At 35.6% G+C, this 20,022-nt stretch overlaps 1 protein-coding gene across 3 annotated transcripts in view; it reads right to left on the bottom strand.

Annotated features, from left to right (window-relative positions):
* SWT1 (SWT1 RNA endoribonuclease homolog) overlaps nt 1-20,022 on the bottom strand; it is a 99,487-nt gene that overhangs the window by 7,395 nt on the left and 72,070 nt on the right. For all 3 annotated transcript variants that reach the window (XM_081223513.1, XM_081223511.1, XM_081223512.1), the window contains exons 17-18: nt 16,919-16,985; nt 13,080-13,144 (exon numbers count right to left, since the gene is read on the bottom strand). In XM_081223513.1, coding sequence (XP_081079639.1) covers nt 13,080-13,144; nt 16,919-16,985 — 132 coding nt within the window. The remainder of the gene's footprint in view (nt 1-13,079; nt 13,145-16,918; nt 16,986-20,022) is intronic.

The following is a 20,022-nucleotide window of genomic DNA, read 5'->3' as shown; positions in this document are numbered from 1 at the left end:
TAGTCAGATAAATGAAAAAAATATTAAGACAACAGGAGAACACTGGGATTTGAAATACATTATTTGATATTTGAGAGCAAAAATGCCAAAGTTATGGATCCTTAGCCCAAACCAAACAACATGGGAGGATAAGCACTTAGCAGCACGGGTTCGCAGACAGTCAACATGGAGATGATTTTGGTGCAATTTCTTAATTCAGGAATAAAGGTTCCCATGGCAGACCCGCTGTCAACAAGAATGCTGTGGAGCAGATCACATATTTTTGTTTTATTTGGCTTGGGAATTAGAGAACAGGTAAACTGGAGGATACTAAGAGGGTGCACCTCCAGACAGGAACAGACACTGGCGAGGGGATAGGAAGTTGACAGAGCTTCAACTCTTAAAGAGAATTGTCAAGATAGGTAACCTAGCCATTAACAAATGAATACTAGATAATTACTCTAAACCAGAGGTGGGGAAGCAGGGAGTAAAGGCCTGATATTTGCCATGACTACTCACAAGTTTATCTAAGATGAAGCCTGGCTGGACTCTCAAAAGCTGACAGGAGGCCTACAAGCTGTGAGGTCTTCAGGTTACTGGTTAAAGTACCAATCCATTATACATGGTGTCTATAGAGTTCAAATCTCATGGAAACCTATTTAAATCTACTGAGAGATGGTCTACATAAGTTCACGAAGAATACGCAGTACCCAGTACAGCATCTGGTATATAAGGTGTTCAAGAAATGGCAGTTATGAAAATTACACTGTTATGACTTCTTTGGCTTCTAAGATTGCTCTGAACCATGTCCAGAGTGTCGGGGAGGACTTCCAGCTACCTTTGCACACTGCCCCTCCTCTGCCCCTCCACCCTCACGGATCCCTTGACGTAGGGTACGAAGAAAAAAGAAGTCAATCAAGAGCTCAAGGACTAGGATGAGAGCTAGGAGCCGCAGCCAAGTAAATACACTGTATTTTGAGCAGCCTCACTGCCTGAAGATGTGTGGCTTCCCTGGGGCTGGATAAAACCTGACTTTTGGCTTTGTGTTACTCTAGTCCTGTTTCCTGTATTTGGAGTGCTTAAAATCAGTGTTATGTCGTTGCCAGTTCTTTACAACTGCTCAGAAAATGATTTTCCGAAGATCCTAAGAGGTCCAAAATTGGAGAGATGTAAAATGTCTTCTTATAAACTTGAAAATGAAATTAAAAGGGCAGGCCCCTATTCCTGTTCTTGGTTACTTATTCCACATGTGGAAGAAAATTCCTTTAGTAACTAGACTTTTAATCTATTTCGATGTCTTTTCTCTTTCTTCTCCTCTGATTTCCTCCTCTCAGAGTTAAGAGGAGAGTCCTATCCCCTCTCTTCATCCTAATGGCATTTGGTTTTATTTGTGGGAGTCAGCATTCTGACAATGGATTATCACCTACAGATTTTGTTTCCTGCATCAAGTTGTCATTGCTGGCTGAGGAAAGTACCAGGTGTTTTTCATCACATGTGTTGGGTCTATACTAGACTATGAAGATAGGAATTCTTGAGTTCCTTTTCCCTGTGGATTATATGTAGAATGGCAGAATATTAGATATGGCAGAATATTAACACTTCTGTCTACCATTCTGTGGCATCCCCAATGAATCATCTCACCTTGGCTTTCACCTCTTGGTGATGAGATATTTACAACTGAGAGAAAGGTCATTACATATTTTGATATCTCTTAATTGCTAGAAAGTTCTTCCTTTACATTGGGCCTTAAAAAAATACCTATCTGACCTGTCTGCCTAAATTAAAACAAAACAAAAAGTTGTTATCCTTATTTCTTCCAATAGTACAAATATTTTATGTCCCTTATAGTGACCCTATTTCTCTTTTCCAAACTGAACAATCCCAACTCCTAATCCTTTCTGGAACAAAGCTCGAGACTAGAGGTTGCTTCTAGTTCTGCAATTCTATATTGCTCATGAAACTTCTAGAGAACTGCCACTGTCTTTCTAAATTGTCCTATTATGAGTATCAAACTTAATTTGACCAAATCTCAGATGGGTCAAAATAACTGGAAATTTGATCAGATCAATTAAAAAATAATTCCAGTGGTTATCTGACTCATTTCCTTAGCTAGTTTTGTCAAAGTGGCATGGCAGTATTGAATTTAAGTGCCCTAACTCCAATATTTGATGCAGTTTTTCCAAAATCCTTTTTAGGTACAAGAAAAAAGTCTACAATGGATATCTGTTTTACAACTCTCTCAATGTTTCTATACATTTGCAATGTGCATCTCAAATAAAGGAAAAATGGAATACAGTGTAGTGCATATAAAAACAGTATATAAACAGTTTCTGATTCAGAAGGTCCGGGCTGGAGCCTTAGAGTTTGCATTCCCTTGCAAGTTCCCAGGTGGTGCTGACACTCGGGTCCAGGAACCACAGCTCTAATGTAATCTAGAAGATACTACCATGGAGCCAATTCCTGGAGTCAGAAAGCAGTAATCCCTGAAAGCACCTGCTGGAAGGAAAACAAAGCTGCTCCTGATACACATGCCTCAGGCGGCATATCATCTGGATATGCCAGGTACTTTATGGAGCTGATGTCACAAACTAATGTGCATTTCACATAGAAAAAATGACCTTAGAGACTTGTCTTGCAAAAATGCCAAAACATTCTGTCAAACAAAGTGAATTAAATACTGTTCCTAACTTATTTCTCATATATGTAGAAGATATCACACAAGATATTTGTTTGACAATCTTGTTATAATTTACCATTCTGGATTTTCTGAGCAAACACCTCATCTGCTCAGGGTAAGCAGTGCTCAGACCCCACTGGCAAGAGCAAAAGCTATAACAAAGAACCTACAAACTGCAGAAGACAGAAAACACTGATTTATACATATAAACACCAAGGTTCTACTGTGTCATGGAATTCAACTTTTGATCAAAGCTACTACTTTCAATCTGAAACCTTAATTACTTGCTTTATCAGAACCTAAAAAATAGTTTTCTGTTCTTGAGCTACTTAATTTCCTCCCTATTGCAATAAATATGGTGTTGGGCACATCAATAGCCTCTTCCTTCACAAGGAACACTTTACAAATCAAAAAAAAGATTAGCAAATTCAGACAATCTAAGTAACTGTCTTTGCCAAGTTAAATCATTCTTCTATTTTCACCTCTGAGTCACAGGGAAACTCTGCTACCTCGTATCTATTGTGTTTGGCTCTGTGTCTAGTATAAACTACTGAAACAAAAAGAACCTCTGTCTTCTGGCAGCTTACGTGAGCTGTGGAGTACACCAGAGGCTAATATGGGAGGGAACATTCACTGAAAATATGGCAAATAATTTGAAAACAAACAACAGAGTAACAAATCTAAAAGCTAATAACCAAAAGCCCATTGAACAGCAATCCCCATTTTCCAATCCATTCAAGATATTAGATGTATTTGAGTTCTCTTAAAACTCACACTTTTAGGATATAAGAGGGAGCTTATTAATTAATCATAATTCAAATCCCTGGCATAGTAAGTGGAAGGAAAACAAAGAAGAGAAAAAATGGGTACTACCACTTTAACTTTGAACATTCAAGCTTGACCCTTGCACCCCTCCCCCCTGCAAAAAACAAACAAAGAAACAAAAAATCAAAACCTCCAAAGTATTTAAACAGTAAGCTGAAGTCAAAATAACTTTAGACATTTGATTGAAACCATCCTGCAAGGGACTCTGCCCTCCAAGTTATATATGGTGAGCTTTCTACACCTTCAAAAGTATCACTAAGCTTGGAAGACATTATATTTTTGATACAAATCTCATTTTGATACAAATCCCTTTAAATGTGGATTATTTGTAAAGATATATAAATAAGAGTACAACTGATTAATTGAGAGTCTGAATATCAGGGTAAAAAACCATTTTCACCCCCAGCTACAACAGATAATGCATGCCCCACTGGCTTCAGATTTTCTGAGAAAACTTATTTTAATCTAGTGAGTGAGTGAATTTTCATAGTTATGCTGCCTAGTAACAATCCTAGTGTCTTGATATTATCAAATATATTTATCAATCTAGAGTTTTACCAGTAGAAGCACCTTGATAATTAACTTTGTCACCATGTCTGCTCATACAATTTTATAGCTACACAAATGTATCTGCAAATTACAAATGACAAATAAACTGTGGTTTAGTGATACAGTGGCACATTACATAGCAGTGAAAATACCATCAGTTCTGTTACAGCTCTTGTTTAGAACACAAGAATTTGTTGCAACACCATTGATACATTAAGGAACAATCTGAGCACAACAAAAATTTCGTATTTTCTTAAACAGGATTTCAACAGTGAAAAATGCTAGATGAACAGAGAAAACTGCACCACAGCTGAACCAAACTGCTTAGGAATACACACAATACACACATGCATGTACTTCAAATATGTACCAGTTACCTCAGCTTTACTTCTGTTATGAGCCACAACTATTCATATCTGGTGCTACACCCTTATATTCAATTTCAGATTCTACCCCATCACACTAATCCACAGGCTACAACCTTTCCTATGATCACATCCATAAGCAAACTTCACCTTCTTTTAAAGGTAAAGTGTTAGATTTATTTTAGGACTTAGGTATTTTTTAACCATTTAACATGTGTAATACTGTGATACTATTTAGATTAGGTTCCTGTCTTTTTTTCAATGTCCCTTATTAAGTTGTTTTTTTTTTTTTTTTTTTCAGTACGCAGGCCTCTCACTGTTGTGGCCTCTCCCGTTGCAGAGCACAGGCTCTGGACGCACAGGCCCAGCAGCCATGGCTCACGGGCCCAGCCGCTCCACGGCATGTGGGATCTTCCTGGACGGGGGCACGAACCCATGTCCCCTGCATCAGCAGGCGGACTCTCAACCACTGTGCCACCAGGGAAGCCCTCTTTTTAAGTTTTTGAGTGATGTACCCCAACTCCACCTTTTCTGAGACCTGTGGCTTTTATTGCATGAATTTGCATAGTTCAGTATGCAGTATGCAATCTGCATAACAGTGATACTTAGGAACACATATGTCACGTTATAATAGAACTGAGTGTAAACTGACTATTGCTCCATGCCCCAACATGGATGAATCTCAGTGTTGAATTAAGGAACAATACGAAGAGGGCAGACAGCAGAAGCAAGAAGAACAATTCTGCAGCCTGTGGAAGGAAAACCACATTCGCAGAAAGACAGACAAAATGGAAAGGCAGAGAACTTTGTACCAGATGAAGTAACAAGCTAAAACCCCAGAAAAACAACTAAATGAAGTGGAGATAGCAACCTTCCAGAAAAAGAATTCAGAATAATGATAGTGAAGATGATCCAGGACCTCGGAAAAAGAATGGAGGCAAAGATCGAGAAGATGCAAGAAATGTTTAACAGAGACGTAGAAGAATTAAAGAACAAACAGAGATGAACAATACAATAACGGAAATGAAAACTACACTAGAAGGACTCAATAGCAGAGTAACTGAGGCAAAAGAACGGATAAGTGACCTGGAAGACAGAATGGTGGAATTCACTTCTGCGGAATGGAATAAAGAAAAAACAATGAAAAGAAATGAAGACAGCCTAAGAGACCTTTGGGATGACATTAAGCGCAACAACATTCGCATTTATAGGGGTCCCAGAAGGAGAAGAGAGAGAGAAAGGACCTGAGAAAATATTTGAAGAGATTACATTCGAAAACGTCCCTCACGTGGTTAGGAAATAGCCACCCAAGTCCAGGAAGCGGAAAGAGTCCCAGGCAGGATAAACCCAAGTAGAAACAGGCCGAGACACATAGTAATCAAACTGACAAAAATTAAAGACAAAGAAAAATTATTGAAAGCAACAAGAGAAAACGACAAATAACATACAAGGGAACTCCTATAAGGTTAACAGCTGATTTCTCAGCAGAAACTCTACAAGCCAGAAGGCAGTGGCATGATATATTTAAAGTGATGAAAGGGAAGAACCTACAACCAAGATTACTCTACCCGGCAAGAATCTCATTCAGATTCAACAGAGAAATCAAAAGCTTTACAGACAAGCAAAAGTTAAGAGAATTCAGCACCACCAAATCAGCTCTACAACAAATGCCAAAGGAAATTCTCTAAGGGGGAGACACAAGACAAGAAAAGGACCAACAAACACAAACCCATAACAATTAAGAAAATGGTAACAGGAACATACACATCGATAATTACCTTAAACGTGAATGGATTAAATGCTCCAACCAAAAGAAAACACAGGCTCACTGAATGGATACAAAAACAAGACCCATACATAAGCTGTCTACAAGAGACCCACATCAGACCTAGGGACACAAACAGACTGAAAGTGAGGGGATGGAAAAAGATATTACAAGCAAGTGGAAATCAAAAGAAAGCTGGAGTAGCAATACTCATATCAGATAAAATAGACTTAAAAATAAAGAATGTTACAAGAGACAAGGAAGGACACTACATAATGATCAAGAGATCAATCCAAGAAGAAGATATAACAGTTATAAATATATATGCACCCAACATAGAAGCAACTCAATACATAAGGCAACTGCTAACAGCTATAAAAGAGGAAATTGACAGTAACACAATAATAGTGGGGGACTTTAACACCGCCCTTACTCCAATGGACAGAGATCATCCAGACAGAAAATTAATAAAGAAACACAAGCTTTAAATGACATAATAGACCAGATAGATTTAATTGATATTTATAGGACATTCCATCCAAAAACAGCAGATTACACTTTCTTCTCAAGGGCACATGGAACATCCTCCAGGATAGATCACATCTTGGGTCACAATTCAAGCCTTGGTAAATTTAAGAAAACAGATATCATATCAAGCATCTTTTCCGACCACAACGCTATGAGATTAGAAATCAATTACAGGGAAAAAAATGTAAAAAACACAAACACATAGAGGTTAAACAATACGTTACTAAATAACCAAGAGATCACTGAAGAAATCAAAGAGGAAACCAAAGAATACCTAGAGAAAAAAGACAACGAAAACATGACGATCCAAAACCTATGGGATGCAGCAAAAGCAGTTCTAAGAGGAAAGATTGTAGCAATACAAGCTTACCTCAAGAAACAAGAGAAATCTCAAAAAAACAATCTAACCTTACACCCAAAGGAACAAGTGAAAGAAGAACAAACAAAACCCAAAGTTAGAAAAAGGAAAGAAATCATAAAAATCAGAGCAGAAATAAATGAAATAGAAACAAAGAAAACAATAGCAAAGATCAATAAAACTAAGAGCCGATTCTTTGAGAAGGTAAACAAAATTGATAAACCTTTAGCCAGACTCATCAAGAAAAAGAGTGAGAGGACTCAAATCAATAAAATTAGAAATGAAAAAGGAGAAGTTAAAACAAACACCGCAGAAATACAAAGCATCATAAGAGACTACTACAAGCAACTCTATGCCAATAAAATGGACAATCTGGAAGAAATGGACAAATTCTTAGAAAGGTATAACCTTCCAAGACTGAAACAGGAAGAAACAGAAAATATGAACAGACCAATCTCAAGTAATGAAATTGAAACTGTGATTAAAAATCTTTCAACGAACAAAAGTCTAGGACCAGATGGCTTCACAGGTGAATTCTATCAAACATTAAGAGAAGAGCTAACACCCATCCTTCTCAAACTCTTCCAAAAAATTGCAGAGGAAGGAACACTCCAAAATTCATTCTATGAGGCCACCATCACCCTGATACCAAAACCAGATAAGGATACTATTAAAAAAGAGAATTACAGAACAATGTCACTGATGAATATAGATGCAAAATCCTCAACAAAATACTAGCAAACAGAATCCAACAACACACTGAAAGGATCATACACCATGATCAAGTGGGATTTATCCCAGGGATGCAAGGATTCTTCAATATATGCAAATCAATCAATGTGATACACCATATTAACAAACTGAAGAAGAAAAACTATATGATCATCTTAATAGATGCAGAAAAAGCTTTTGACAAAATTCAACACCCACTTATGATAAAAACTCTCCAGAAAGTGGGCGTAGAGGGAACCTACCTCAACATAATAAAGGCCATATATGACAAACCCACAGCAAACATCATTCTCAATGGTGAAAAACAGAAAGGATTTCCTCTAATATCAGGAACAGGAAAGGGATGTCCACTCTAGCCACTATTATTCGACATAGTTTTGGAAGTCCTAGCCACTGCAATCAGAGAAGTAAAAGAAATAATAGGAATATAAATTGGAAAAGAAGAAGTAAAACTGGCATTGTTTGCAGATGACATGATACTATACATAGAGAATCCTAAAGATGCCACCAGAAAACTGCTAGAGCTAATCGATGAATATGGTAATGTTGCAGGATACTAAATTAATACACAGAAATCTCTCGCATTCCTATACACTAACAACAAAAGATCAGAAAGAGAAATTAAGGAAACAATCCCATTCACCACTGCAACAAAAATAATAAAATACCTAGGAATAAACCTACCTAAGGAGGTAAAAGACCGGTACTCAGAAAACTATAAGACACTGATGAAAGAAATCAAGATGACACAAACTGATGGAGAGATATACCATGTTCTTGGATTGGAAGAATCAATATTGTGAAAATGACTCTACTACTCAAAGCAATCTACAGATTCAATGCAATCCCTATCAAATTACCAGTGGCATTTTTTTACAGAACTGTAACAAAAAATCTTAAAATTTGTATGGAGATACAAAAGACCCCGAATAGACAAAGCAGTCTTGTGGGAAGAAAACGGAGGTGGAGGAATCAAGACTCCCTGACTTCAGACTATACTACAAAGCTACAGTAATCAAGACGATATGGTACTGGCACAAAAACAGAAATACAGATCAATGGAACAGGAGAGAAAGCCTAGAGAGGAACCCATGCACCTATGGTCAACTAATCTATGACAAAGGAGGAAAGGATATACAATGGAGAAAAGACAGTCTCTTCAATAAGTGGTGCTGGGAAAACTGGACAGCTACATGTAAAAGAATGAAATTAGAACACTCCCTAACACCATACACAAAAATAAACTCCAAATGGATTAAAGACCTAAACGTAAGACCGGACACTATAAAACACTTAGAGGAAAATACAGGAAGAACACTCTTTGACATAAATCACAGCAAGATCTCTTTTGATCCACCTCCTAGAGTAATGGAAGTATAAACAAATGGTACCTAATGAAACTTAAAAGCATTTGCAAAACAAAGGAAACTACAAACAAGACAAAAAGACAACCCTCAGAATGGGAGAAAATATTTGCAAATGAATCAGTGGACAAAGGATTAATCTCCAAAATATATAAACAGCTCCTTCAGCTCCATATTAAAAAAACAAACAACCACTCCAAAAATGGGCAGAAGACCTAAATAGATATTTCTCCAAAGAAGACACAGAAGGCCAAGAAGCACATGAAAAGCTGCTCAACATCACTAATTATTAGAGAAATGCAAATCAAAACTACAGTGAGGTATCACCTCACACCAGTTAGAATGGGCATCATCAGAAAACCTACAAACAACAAATGCTGGAGAGGGTGTGGAGAAAAGGGAACCCTCTTGCACTGTTGGTGGGAATGTAAATGGATACAGCCACTATGGAGAACAGTATGGAGGTTCCTTAAAAAAAGCAAAAATAGAATTACCATAGGACCCAGCAATCCCACTACTGGGCATATACCCAGAGAAAACCATAATTCAAAAATACACATGTGGGCTTCCCTGGTGGCGCAGTGGTTGAGAGTCTGCCTGCCGATGCAGGGGACGCAGGTTCGTGCCCCGGTCTGGGAAGATCCCACATGCTGCGGAGCGGCTGGGCCCGTGAGCCATGGCCGCTAAGCCTGCACATCCGGAGCCTGTGCTCCGCAATGGGAGAGGCCACAGCAGTGAGAGGCCCGCATACCGCAAAAAAAAAAAAAAAAAGAACACATGTACCTCAGTGTTCATTGCAGCACTATTTACAATAGCCAGGTCATGGAAGCAACCTAAATGCCCATCGACAGATGAATGGATAAAGAAGATGTGGTACATATATACAATTGAATATTACTCAGCCATAAGAAGGAACGAAATTGGGTCATTTGTAGAGACGTGGATGGATCTAGAGACTGTCATACAGAGTGAAGTAAGTCAGAAAGAGAAAAACAAATATTGTATATTAACACATATATGTGAAACCTAGAAAAATGGTACAGATGAACTGGTTTGCAGGGCAGAAATGGAGACACAGATGTAGGGAACAAACGTATGGACACGAAACGGGGAAAGTTGCGGGGGTCGTGGTGGTGGTAGGATGAATTGGGAGATTGGGATTGACATGTATACACTAATATGTATAAAATAGATAACTAATAAGAACCTGCTGTATAAAAAATAAATTAAATAAAGTTCAAAAGTTCAAAAAATAAAAACAAAATAAGCCTTGATTCCCCATTCATATCATCTGAGAGGGTCCCTTTAAAGATGGAGGCTGATGGAAAATTTGAAAATGGCTATCACTTGTAGAATATATGACCACCATTATTGTATGTAATTTTTGTTTGTTCTTTGGCTGTCTTTCTTCCCCATCCACCAGCCCCCTTCCCCTCCTTTAACATGAGCTAAAGGGCAGAATGGTGTGATGGGAAAAAGATAAGAAAAATATTGGTAAAGCTAGTATTTTGATAAGAACCCTAAATACTTCTTTATATAATTAATCTTCTACAAAGGAGGCAAGAATATACAGTGGGGCAAAGACAGTCTCTTCAGCAAGTGGGGTTGGGAAAGTTGGACAGCCGCATGTAAACCAATGAAGCTAGAACACACCCTCACACCATACACAAAAATAAACTCAAAATGGCTTAAAGACTTAAATATAAGACAAGACACCATAAAACGCCTAGAAGAGAACATATGCAAAACATTCTCTGACATAAATCGTAGCAATGTTTTCTTTGGTCAGTCTCCCAAGGCAACAGAAATAAAAGCAAATATAAACAAATGGGACCTAATCAAACTTATAAGCTTTTGCACAGCAAAGGAAACCATAAACAAAATGAAAAGACAACCTACAGAATGGGAGAAAATATTGGCAAATGATGCAACTGGCAACAGCTTATTTTCCAAAGTATACAAACAGCTCATACAACTCAACAACAACAAAAACCAACAACCCCATTGAAAAATGGGCAGAAGACCTAAACAGACATTTCTCCAAAGAAGACATACAGATGGCCAGTAGGCACATGAAAAGATGCTCATCATCCCCAATTATTAGAGAAATGCAAATCAAAAGTACAATGAGGTACCATCTCATACCAGTCAGAATGGAAGTGGGTGTGGAGAAAAGGGAACCCTTTTACACTGTTGGTGGGAATGTAAATTGGTGCAGCCACCGTGGAAAACAGTATGGAGGTTCTTCAAAAAACTAAAAATAAGAGTTGCCATATGATCCAGCAATCCCACTCCTGGGCATACACCCAAAACTATAATTTGAAAAGATACATGCACCCCTGTGTTCACAGCAGTACTATTTACAATAGCCAAGACATGGATACAACCTAAATGTCCACTGACAGACGAATGCAGAAAGATGTGGTACACACACACACACACAGACATACACACACACACAATGGAATATTACTCAGCCATAAAAAAGAATGAAATAATGCCATTTGCAGCAACAGGGATGGACCTTTTAAGTGAAGTAAGTCAGAAAGACAAATACAGTATGATATCACTTACATGTGGAATCTAAAATATGACACAAACGAACATATCTTTGAAACAAAAACAGACTCACAGATACAGAAAACAGACTTGTGTTTGCCAAGGGGGAGGCAGGGTGGGGGAGGGAAGGATTGGGAGTTGGGGGTTAGCAGATGCAAACTATTACATTTAGAATGGATAAACAACAAGGTCCTACCATATAGCACAGAGAACTATATTTGATATCCTGTGATAAACCATAATGGAAAAGAATATGAAAAAGAATATAAATATATAGGTATAACTGAGTCACTCTGCTGTACAGCAGAAATTAACACAACACTGTAAATCAACTGTACTTCAATAAGATTATTTTAAAAAACCAATATGGGTTGGGGGTTGGGGGCAGGGGGTATGGGACTGGAGGGCAACCCTGGAAGAGTTAAATGGGTATTTAATCCTCATGAATTTGTTTGCCTTGGCCCAGGATTGAAGGGCTTTACACCTATACCCTGTGCATACCAGAATCAGATTTATACTACTTCCCCCTTCTTATTACAAATGAATGCTATGAAAGAAACCATACAAACACACACACACACACACACACACACACACACACACGTCCTCACTAAGGAGAAAATGGGAGGGAGGATACAAATAAGGGTGGGTAAAGGTCTATTTTATCAGCTGAATGGCAGGCATATGAGTATTCTTTATACCAGCTGTTCTTCAAAACATTGACTGGGGAATGTAGACTCTTTCAAAGGGTCTGTGAGGTCAAAGCTATTTCCGTAAGACTAAGATGTGATTTGCCTTTTGAATTCTCGTCCTTATGAGAGTGTACAACAGTTTTCCATAGATATGTAACATGGGATTATTGAGACTAAATGCAAAAGAAGCTATGAGAATCTACCTGTCTTCTATTAAGTCAGACATTAAGAGATTTGCAAAAATCACTTACAATGCCATGCTTTTAAGTAATATTTTGTGTTTGGGAAAAATTATTTTCATAATTATGTTACTTATCATAACATGTAATTAGCTGTTATTTTTAAATGAATATTTTTAAATTTCTCAATTCTAATTTCTAATACAGTAAATATAGATAGATAAGACCCACATAAACAAAAGCTCTTAGGGGTCTTCAGTATTTTTTAAAAATATAAAAGAACCTTGATGCCCCAAAGCTTGAGAACCACTTTAAAACTTAAACTTGCTATGTGCATACCTACATACACACACAGCTCTTACGTATGTATATTTCATATTTAGAAAGGTTAAAAAAAATCATAGTTTAGTGAAGACATAAAAAGAACCCTTCAGCACCGCCACCAAGTAGTGCTATACATGGTAAAAGCGTATTACACTGATATATCTACACACAGATATGACTTACCGATACTCAGCCTGTGAAACACAATCATAAAGTTCCTGGGCAGTAAATCTGACATTTTTATTTGTCTGAAAAGAACCAAGATATAGCTATTTAAAATGCATATTAAGTCAAATGAGTGGAGAGAACACAATTAGAATGGCCCATATTCTGAGGAAGCAGAATGTCAAGTTTCTAGTTTTTGCATAAAAAGGACTAAATAATAACAATTAGAAGATCAGTGACCATAATACTAACACTGAACTATGTGTAAAAATATTAGTCCTATTGTTACAACTTAATCTGTTCAGAGAATCAGAAGAAGTGAGATGGTCCTGGGGTTAGTGGGAATCTCAACAAAGCAGATGATCATTTTATACATCAAACGGACAGAAAAAAATGTGTAGTACATGAAACACTAAATTCTACCACTACTGGCTCTTATCAACAGATTCATGCATCAATTAGCCTAGCCCTAATGTACTTATTCAATATTTATTTTCTGGGAAAAGTAAATAAATTGTTAAAAAAATTTTTTTTAACAGCTGTACTTAAAAGACTAGAGTAGATTTGGGGTTCCATAGGTAGACTACTGTAAGCAGAATCAGTCAGCTCTTGTTTATTTCATGAACAATAGAAATAATGCAAGCTGAAAGAAAAAGTTAAATATTCAACTCTAACAACATTTGAATACTATGATTGACACTTCTGAAAGTTATTACTGAATAACTTTCATTTAAACACTAAGGTTATAAACTGTGTGGAAAGATCTACCTGTTTAGGAAAAAGCCTGATTTATAGACATTTTCTAAAGAAACGTGTTTTTCAGACTACTGAGGTCTAAGTATTTAAACTAATATGTTTAAGTTTATAAATATTATAATTCAGAGACAATTTACAACACTATAAATATAAAAGTCCTTCATCATACAAAAACTTGTTGTGGCACACATGTGGAGAACACACTGAAGGAATCCTGTATTTCTTGCGACTTACCACTGATTTAGACAGTATTCTACTTAAGTTGAAAGGTAGAATCTGGAAATTTGTAGAAGGAAATTCTTTTTATCAGATTACTCAAGATATAATCTAGTGTCTAAGTTTTTAGAAATTCTGTACTAGTGAAGGGAAACTGAGACTATCTTCTATTCAATTTACTTTTAAAAATACTCAAGCTATTATTAGCCATAAGCAGTTTTTTGATGAGGAAAAATGCTCCTACCCAGATTTAATTAACACTACTTTAAAGATTTATATCATGAAAGTCTTCTATAGATTTTAGGGTTTTGCTTATTTGCAAAAGTTCTATGAGCTTCCTCAGTATTTTCATAAGGTCACCGTATTTGTATAGAAAATGTTCCATTCACTGAAGGTTAAAAACACATAGTTTTTAAATATAACATTTGAAATGTATATAATCCTAAATTTTCACTTAAAATTAGGATTATATATTTATATACAATTTAATGTTATTTAATTATACATAATATTTACTATATTTAATGATTTATGAAATTGGTATATAACTGATGATTAATTTTTTAAGTGCTTTATAATTTTTATCAAAAGAATCTTCCAAAAATGTTCTAAAATATACATTTAGAGTTAACTTATCGACCAGTCCAATTCCTATTTCTTTACATGTTCTGCCCTGGTCTCAAGGGCCTTTGATATTTTCACTATTGCCCCAACATCCTAGGACCTATAATGTATCCAAACTTAGGCCAGCAAATTTCAACAATCAACACTGCAGATCTTTGATCAGAAGATGAATGGAATAATCTATTCTCTATCAACTGCTAAGAAAAATCAGCTGAAGAACTGATTTTGAACCTGATATAATATGAATACAAAATAGTTTTTGAAGCCATTAGTAGATTTTTAGCAAAAAGTATCTAGATTTATCTTTACTATAAAAAACAATCATCCACGTATATTTAGACACTTATCCCAGAACGTGGCTGGAGTGTAAGTGTGATGTGGCTCCAGGCTACAGCAGATGACATATAAAGTAGGCAGTTAATCTACTACTAATAAAGGAAAACTGAAACACAAATTCATGACATACATCACAGGTTCTAGCCTGAAATATACCATTTCATTATATTCATTAATTTTGATACAAGACATTCTAAATTACTCATATTGGGACATTTTAAATTACATTATTAAATATCATTTAATAACTCCCAGAAAACAAAGAGCTAAAAGATGCCTCCCCGTCAGTAAACATTAGAGTTGTGATTGTAAATGGATTATGGAATTGGTGTCGTTAATTCTTAGCTGTACTATTTACAGTGAATGCCAAATATCAGAAATGACTATATTATTTTTAATTCTTAAAAAATCAAGATCAGAAGGCAAAGGTTAAGTATAAAAATAGCCAAACATCTTAAAAATTTTAAATGGTTGTATCACTGTTTATGATGTGAAACAAATATATCCAATGTAGTAACTGGTATTGGGGAGGAAGTTGTGCTAAGAGAAATACTTTCAAAATCTGGGACTCAGATCCACATATTCTTATAAATAGCAAGTTGGGTATTTTCTCCTAAGGCTCTCAGCAACAGAAAGCACTAAATCCAAAGAGGACCTATATATCAGATTTTTCCAGGATATGTGATTTTAAAATTGTCCCCATTGTTTCCACAAATATATTTTTATTGAATTTGAAATTCAGAAAGTATAAAGAAATAATTATTTCACTGAATCATCTCAAAAGAGATGATTTAAAAAGTACATGTAACTTTAAAAAAGTACATGTAAACAACCACTCTTTCCTTAAATAAAATAAGTAACACTTATTGAACACTTACTCTGTGCTTGGTACTGTGTGGAGCACTTTATATATATTAAGTTATTTAGTCTTTAAAGAATAGCTGTAGTTTATCTACTTATGTTATTCCCATTTTACAGATGAGGCAACTGAGGCAAAGAGAATTAAATAACTCATCTAAGATCATACAGTTAATAGGCGGCAGAACCAACATTTGAACATGAGTAGTTTGACTTCAGGGTCTCTGTTCTTAGTCACTAGGTTCTTAATGTAAGATGTGGCATAAAAAAGTTAAATAAAGAGCTAACCAGGAATAAAAGTGAAGAAATATATTTAAAGAAGTTTGACTCCATAAGAAAAGTGACACATGAAAATATGTCATATTCCTTTATTTAGAGTATTTTAAAAATTAAACACACACACACTTAAAAAGAAAGAATATATGGGCACATGAGTAAAGAACTTTAGGCAAACAAAAACTTAAGATCAACAGAATACTTTCCTTGGATCAACAAGGATAAGAAAAACATGCAGATTAATTTACAAAATACACTGGAGCCTCATGAGAACTTTAATTCCAGGGTCTATGCTGCTGCTATGGAGGAAACTAAATTATAGCTTTCTTTTTCAGTAATCAGTAGTTCTCAACCGGAGGTGGTTCTTCCTCCCTAGGGGCCATCTGGGTATGTGAGTGGGGTGCAGTGGGAAGGTATTTTTGCTTGTCACACTGACTGGGGGAGCTACTGGCATTTAGTATCTGAGGAGCAGAGATGTTAAAGCATCCTGCAATGTTCCACACAATGAAGAAATGACCTGTCCAAAATGCCAACAGCACCCCTGATGAGAAACAATTCTGTGTTGGAGAAAGTGTATTATTATAGGTCTCTACTGTATGTTTTTACTTAGAGAATGAAAAAAAAAAACAAAAAAAACCTGACTATCACTGGCAAACTTCTGTGGCATTCAAGAATTTAAAGCAAATATCAATTAAATAGCATTTGATTACATTTTAGAACACCTATGTTTGTTTATATTAAAGCTTGATTATAATGGAAATATGATAAACATTTAAAAATATTTCTCCTACCTCATACTTGATTAGGAAGTTATAGAGGGTCTCAACATCTTGATAATCACTATTGGGTGCCAAAATCCTAAAAAATAAAATGAAAACAAAGGAGGGGGAATGAATGATTTAAGAAAAAACAATACCTTGAACTTTTCTCCCAGCATATATTCATACTGTGAGAGATACCTTATTGTATAATAAGCTTATTAAAATGTTTACAACCTTTTGGGGGTTTTATTTATCAATTACAGTTATAAAACCATGAGCTTATTTCAACAAATATCGATTATCAATTGATATCAAATATCAAATTATTAAAATATTTTTGTTTGCTTATATTAATATTTACATCATCAGTTAATCAACAACCATTAGCATTCTAACATGAAATTATAGTTCACATTTTGAGTTACAATGATATAGATTTTTCAAAAGGTAGGTAGAAATGTGAAATACCTTTACACTCCTTACCTTTTAAGCTGCAGATAAAGCTTAAAGATTTTCCACAAAAATGTGCAACCAATCCAAGTGGACAACTGATATAGACTATCAAACACATAAAAAAACAATCCTAATAAAGATTTTGTGACTAAATTCAAATAATACTGTTTGAACTAACAGCATAGCAGTTGATGAAAAAGCATTAGTAACCAGACTATGTCAGTTGTTAGAAATAACACTGACTCATAAAAATAACATAAAAACAGGGCTTCCCTGGTGGCGCAATGGTTGAGAGTCTGCCTGCCAATGCAGGGGACACGGGTTCGTGCCCTGGTCCGGGAAGATCCCACATGCCGAGGAGCGGCTGGGCCCATGAGCCATGGCCGCTGAGCCTGCGCGTCCGGAGCCTGCGCTCCGCAACGGGAGAGGCCACAACAGTGAGAGGCCCGCGTACCATGAAAAAATAAAAATAAAAATAAAAAAATAACATAAAAACAAAAAATGGAAACAAGAAATAAAAAGAAGGAAATGGAAGACCATGTTTCTCCCTCTAGTGGTAAAGTATTAATTCTCATTTTCTTATACTAAGTATTTTTTTAAATTCTTTCAAGATGATTTTTTTTTCTTTCGAAAAAAGGGAAAGAAAAGGAAAGAAGTCCTTTCATTATGGTAAAGTGGTTAAGAGCAATGTCTGCCTGGGTTCTGTGTTCTTGAGTGAGTTCTGTGCGACTTATTTTCCTTATGTGCTAAATGAGGATGGTGATAGTCTTTACTTCATAGGATTATAGTGACAATTAAACAAGTTACTGTAAAGTCTTTATAACAGTGTCTGATATACAACAAGTACTATATATATGTATATATAAAATAGTAACAATAACAACTATTACCATCTAATGCCTAATAGTCTCAAGCCACAGAATAAGTTCATGATGATTTAACTAATGAAAAATCAATCCACCCCAATTAATTCTTAAATTCCAAGTGCCTTTTAATTACAACAGTGTCTCTAGGTTCTCACATCCTTGCCAATGCTTGATGATGTCAGATATTAGAGTTAACTGATCTCAATAAACTTAATTAGATCTTTAAACAAGTTGGCCCTCATCAGACTTGTGGGAGAGCTTTTATAAATAATTTCTCAGGATATAGTCAAATTTTTAAATGGGTCATACTCTTTTGGAGGAGACACATACAGAATATCTTTAAGAACATACAAATACCTGCCTATGGGTCTTCCCTGGAGGTCCAGTGGTTAAGACTCTGTGCTCCCAATGCAAGGGGCACGGGTTTGATCCCTGGCTGGGGAGCTAAGATCCTGCATGCCTCACGGTGCAGCCAAAAAAAAAAAACAAAGAAAAAAAATCTGCCTAAAAATGTTTCATAGAAAAAATTATTCTCCCAACAAGTAATTTTAAGAGACAATCTCAATACTGAAAAAAAGAAAGAAAAAACAAGAGGATAAATACATTGGAGAGGGTCCATAATTTGTTTTCAAATATGAGAAGAAAGCTATATAGGTAAGCTAAACCAATCTTCTAGAAAAGCAATGGAAAAATAGTGTGTTCCAACTTTGTAACCTAGTGTAAACATACTATAAGCAATGTAGAATAATTTACACCCATTCTTTTTTATAGCTTTGGAAATAATCCAAACTGTCCATAAAGAGGGTAAAAAAATAGATAAAACAAGATGTTTTACAAGAGAGGCTTATAAATTTCAGGCAAAGTACGCTCTTTGCCAGAGAATAAAGTTAGTATTTCTCTGTCCTGAAATACTTTGCAAAGAAACTAGTTTTAGGTAAAATAGTCATTTATCTATAGCAACAAGTCATAGCCATAGTATGAAATAAAGAAAACAATTACATCATCCTAGTTTTCCAATTAGCAAAAATTGAAAAAATTTTTAACTCCCAGCATGGTTTTATTTTTTTAAGTCTTACTGTTCAAGACTGTAAAACCATTTTTTAACAGTCTTACTGTTTATTTTTTTAACAGTCTTACTATTCACTCATTTTAACAATTCAGTGACTTTTATAAATAAATTTACTGAGATGTACAATGATGTACACTGTACAAACTTAAATACCTGATTATTTGACAAAATTATCACAGAATTATATTCTAACGAAAAAAGGCTTACTGAGATGTCAGCATCATTCACAAATATATTACTATTATAATCAGAATAATATTGTACATGTTATTTTTTAAAAGAAGGATACACATTATAGGATTTGTTATAAAATTTGCTACTCTTAAAAACGTTTTGATTCACTGTACAGTAGAAACACAGCACTGTAAAACAACTATACCCCAATTAAAAAAAATGTTTTGAGGTAAATTGAGCCCCAAAGAGACTAGACAATATTTATTAAAATACACTCAATTTAGGGTTGAATTTAGACTTCATTATGTCCAATGAACTTTGAGTTTATGAGAATGGAATTTGGCCTGGTATAAACAAAAACTGCCAACTTTTACTAACTAGAAGTACAGCTTGTTGAAAATACACAAAAAATGAAATGGAGAAAAATGGTTTATGGACTTTCATGCCTTAGTAATTCCCCACACAAAAATTCTTGAGAGGTCAGCCTTCTCTACAGCTTTCTCATTTCTTTTTAAAATACCAGCACAAAGACAAAAGACTCTTAGAATGAAAGTCCTAAAATTACCCTTCAA

Source organism: Mesoplodon bidens (genome assembly GCF_964165515.1).
Source record: "Mesoplodon bidens genome assembly, chromosome: 2".
Classification (NCBI taxonomy): domain Eukaryota; kingdom Metazoa; phylum Chordata; class Mammalia; order Artiodactyla; family Ziphiidae; genus Mesoplodon; species Mesoplodon bidens.
The sequence above is the reverse complement of the archived record's forward strand: the minus strand, read 5'-3'. Positions and strand labels throughout refer to the sequence as shown.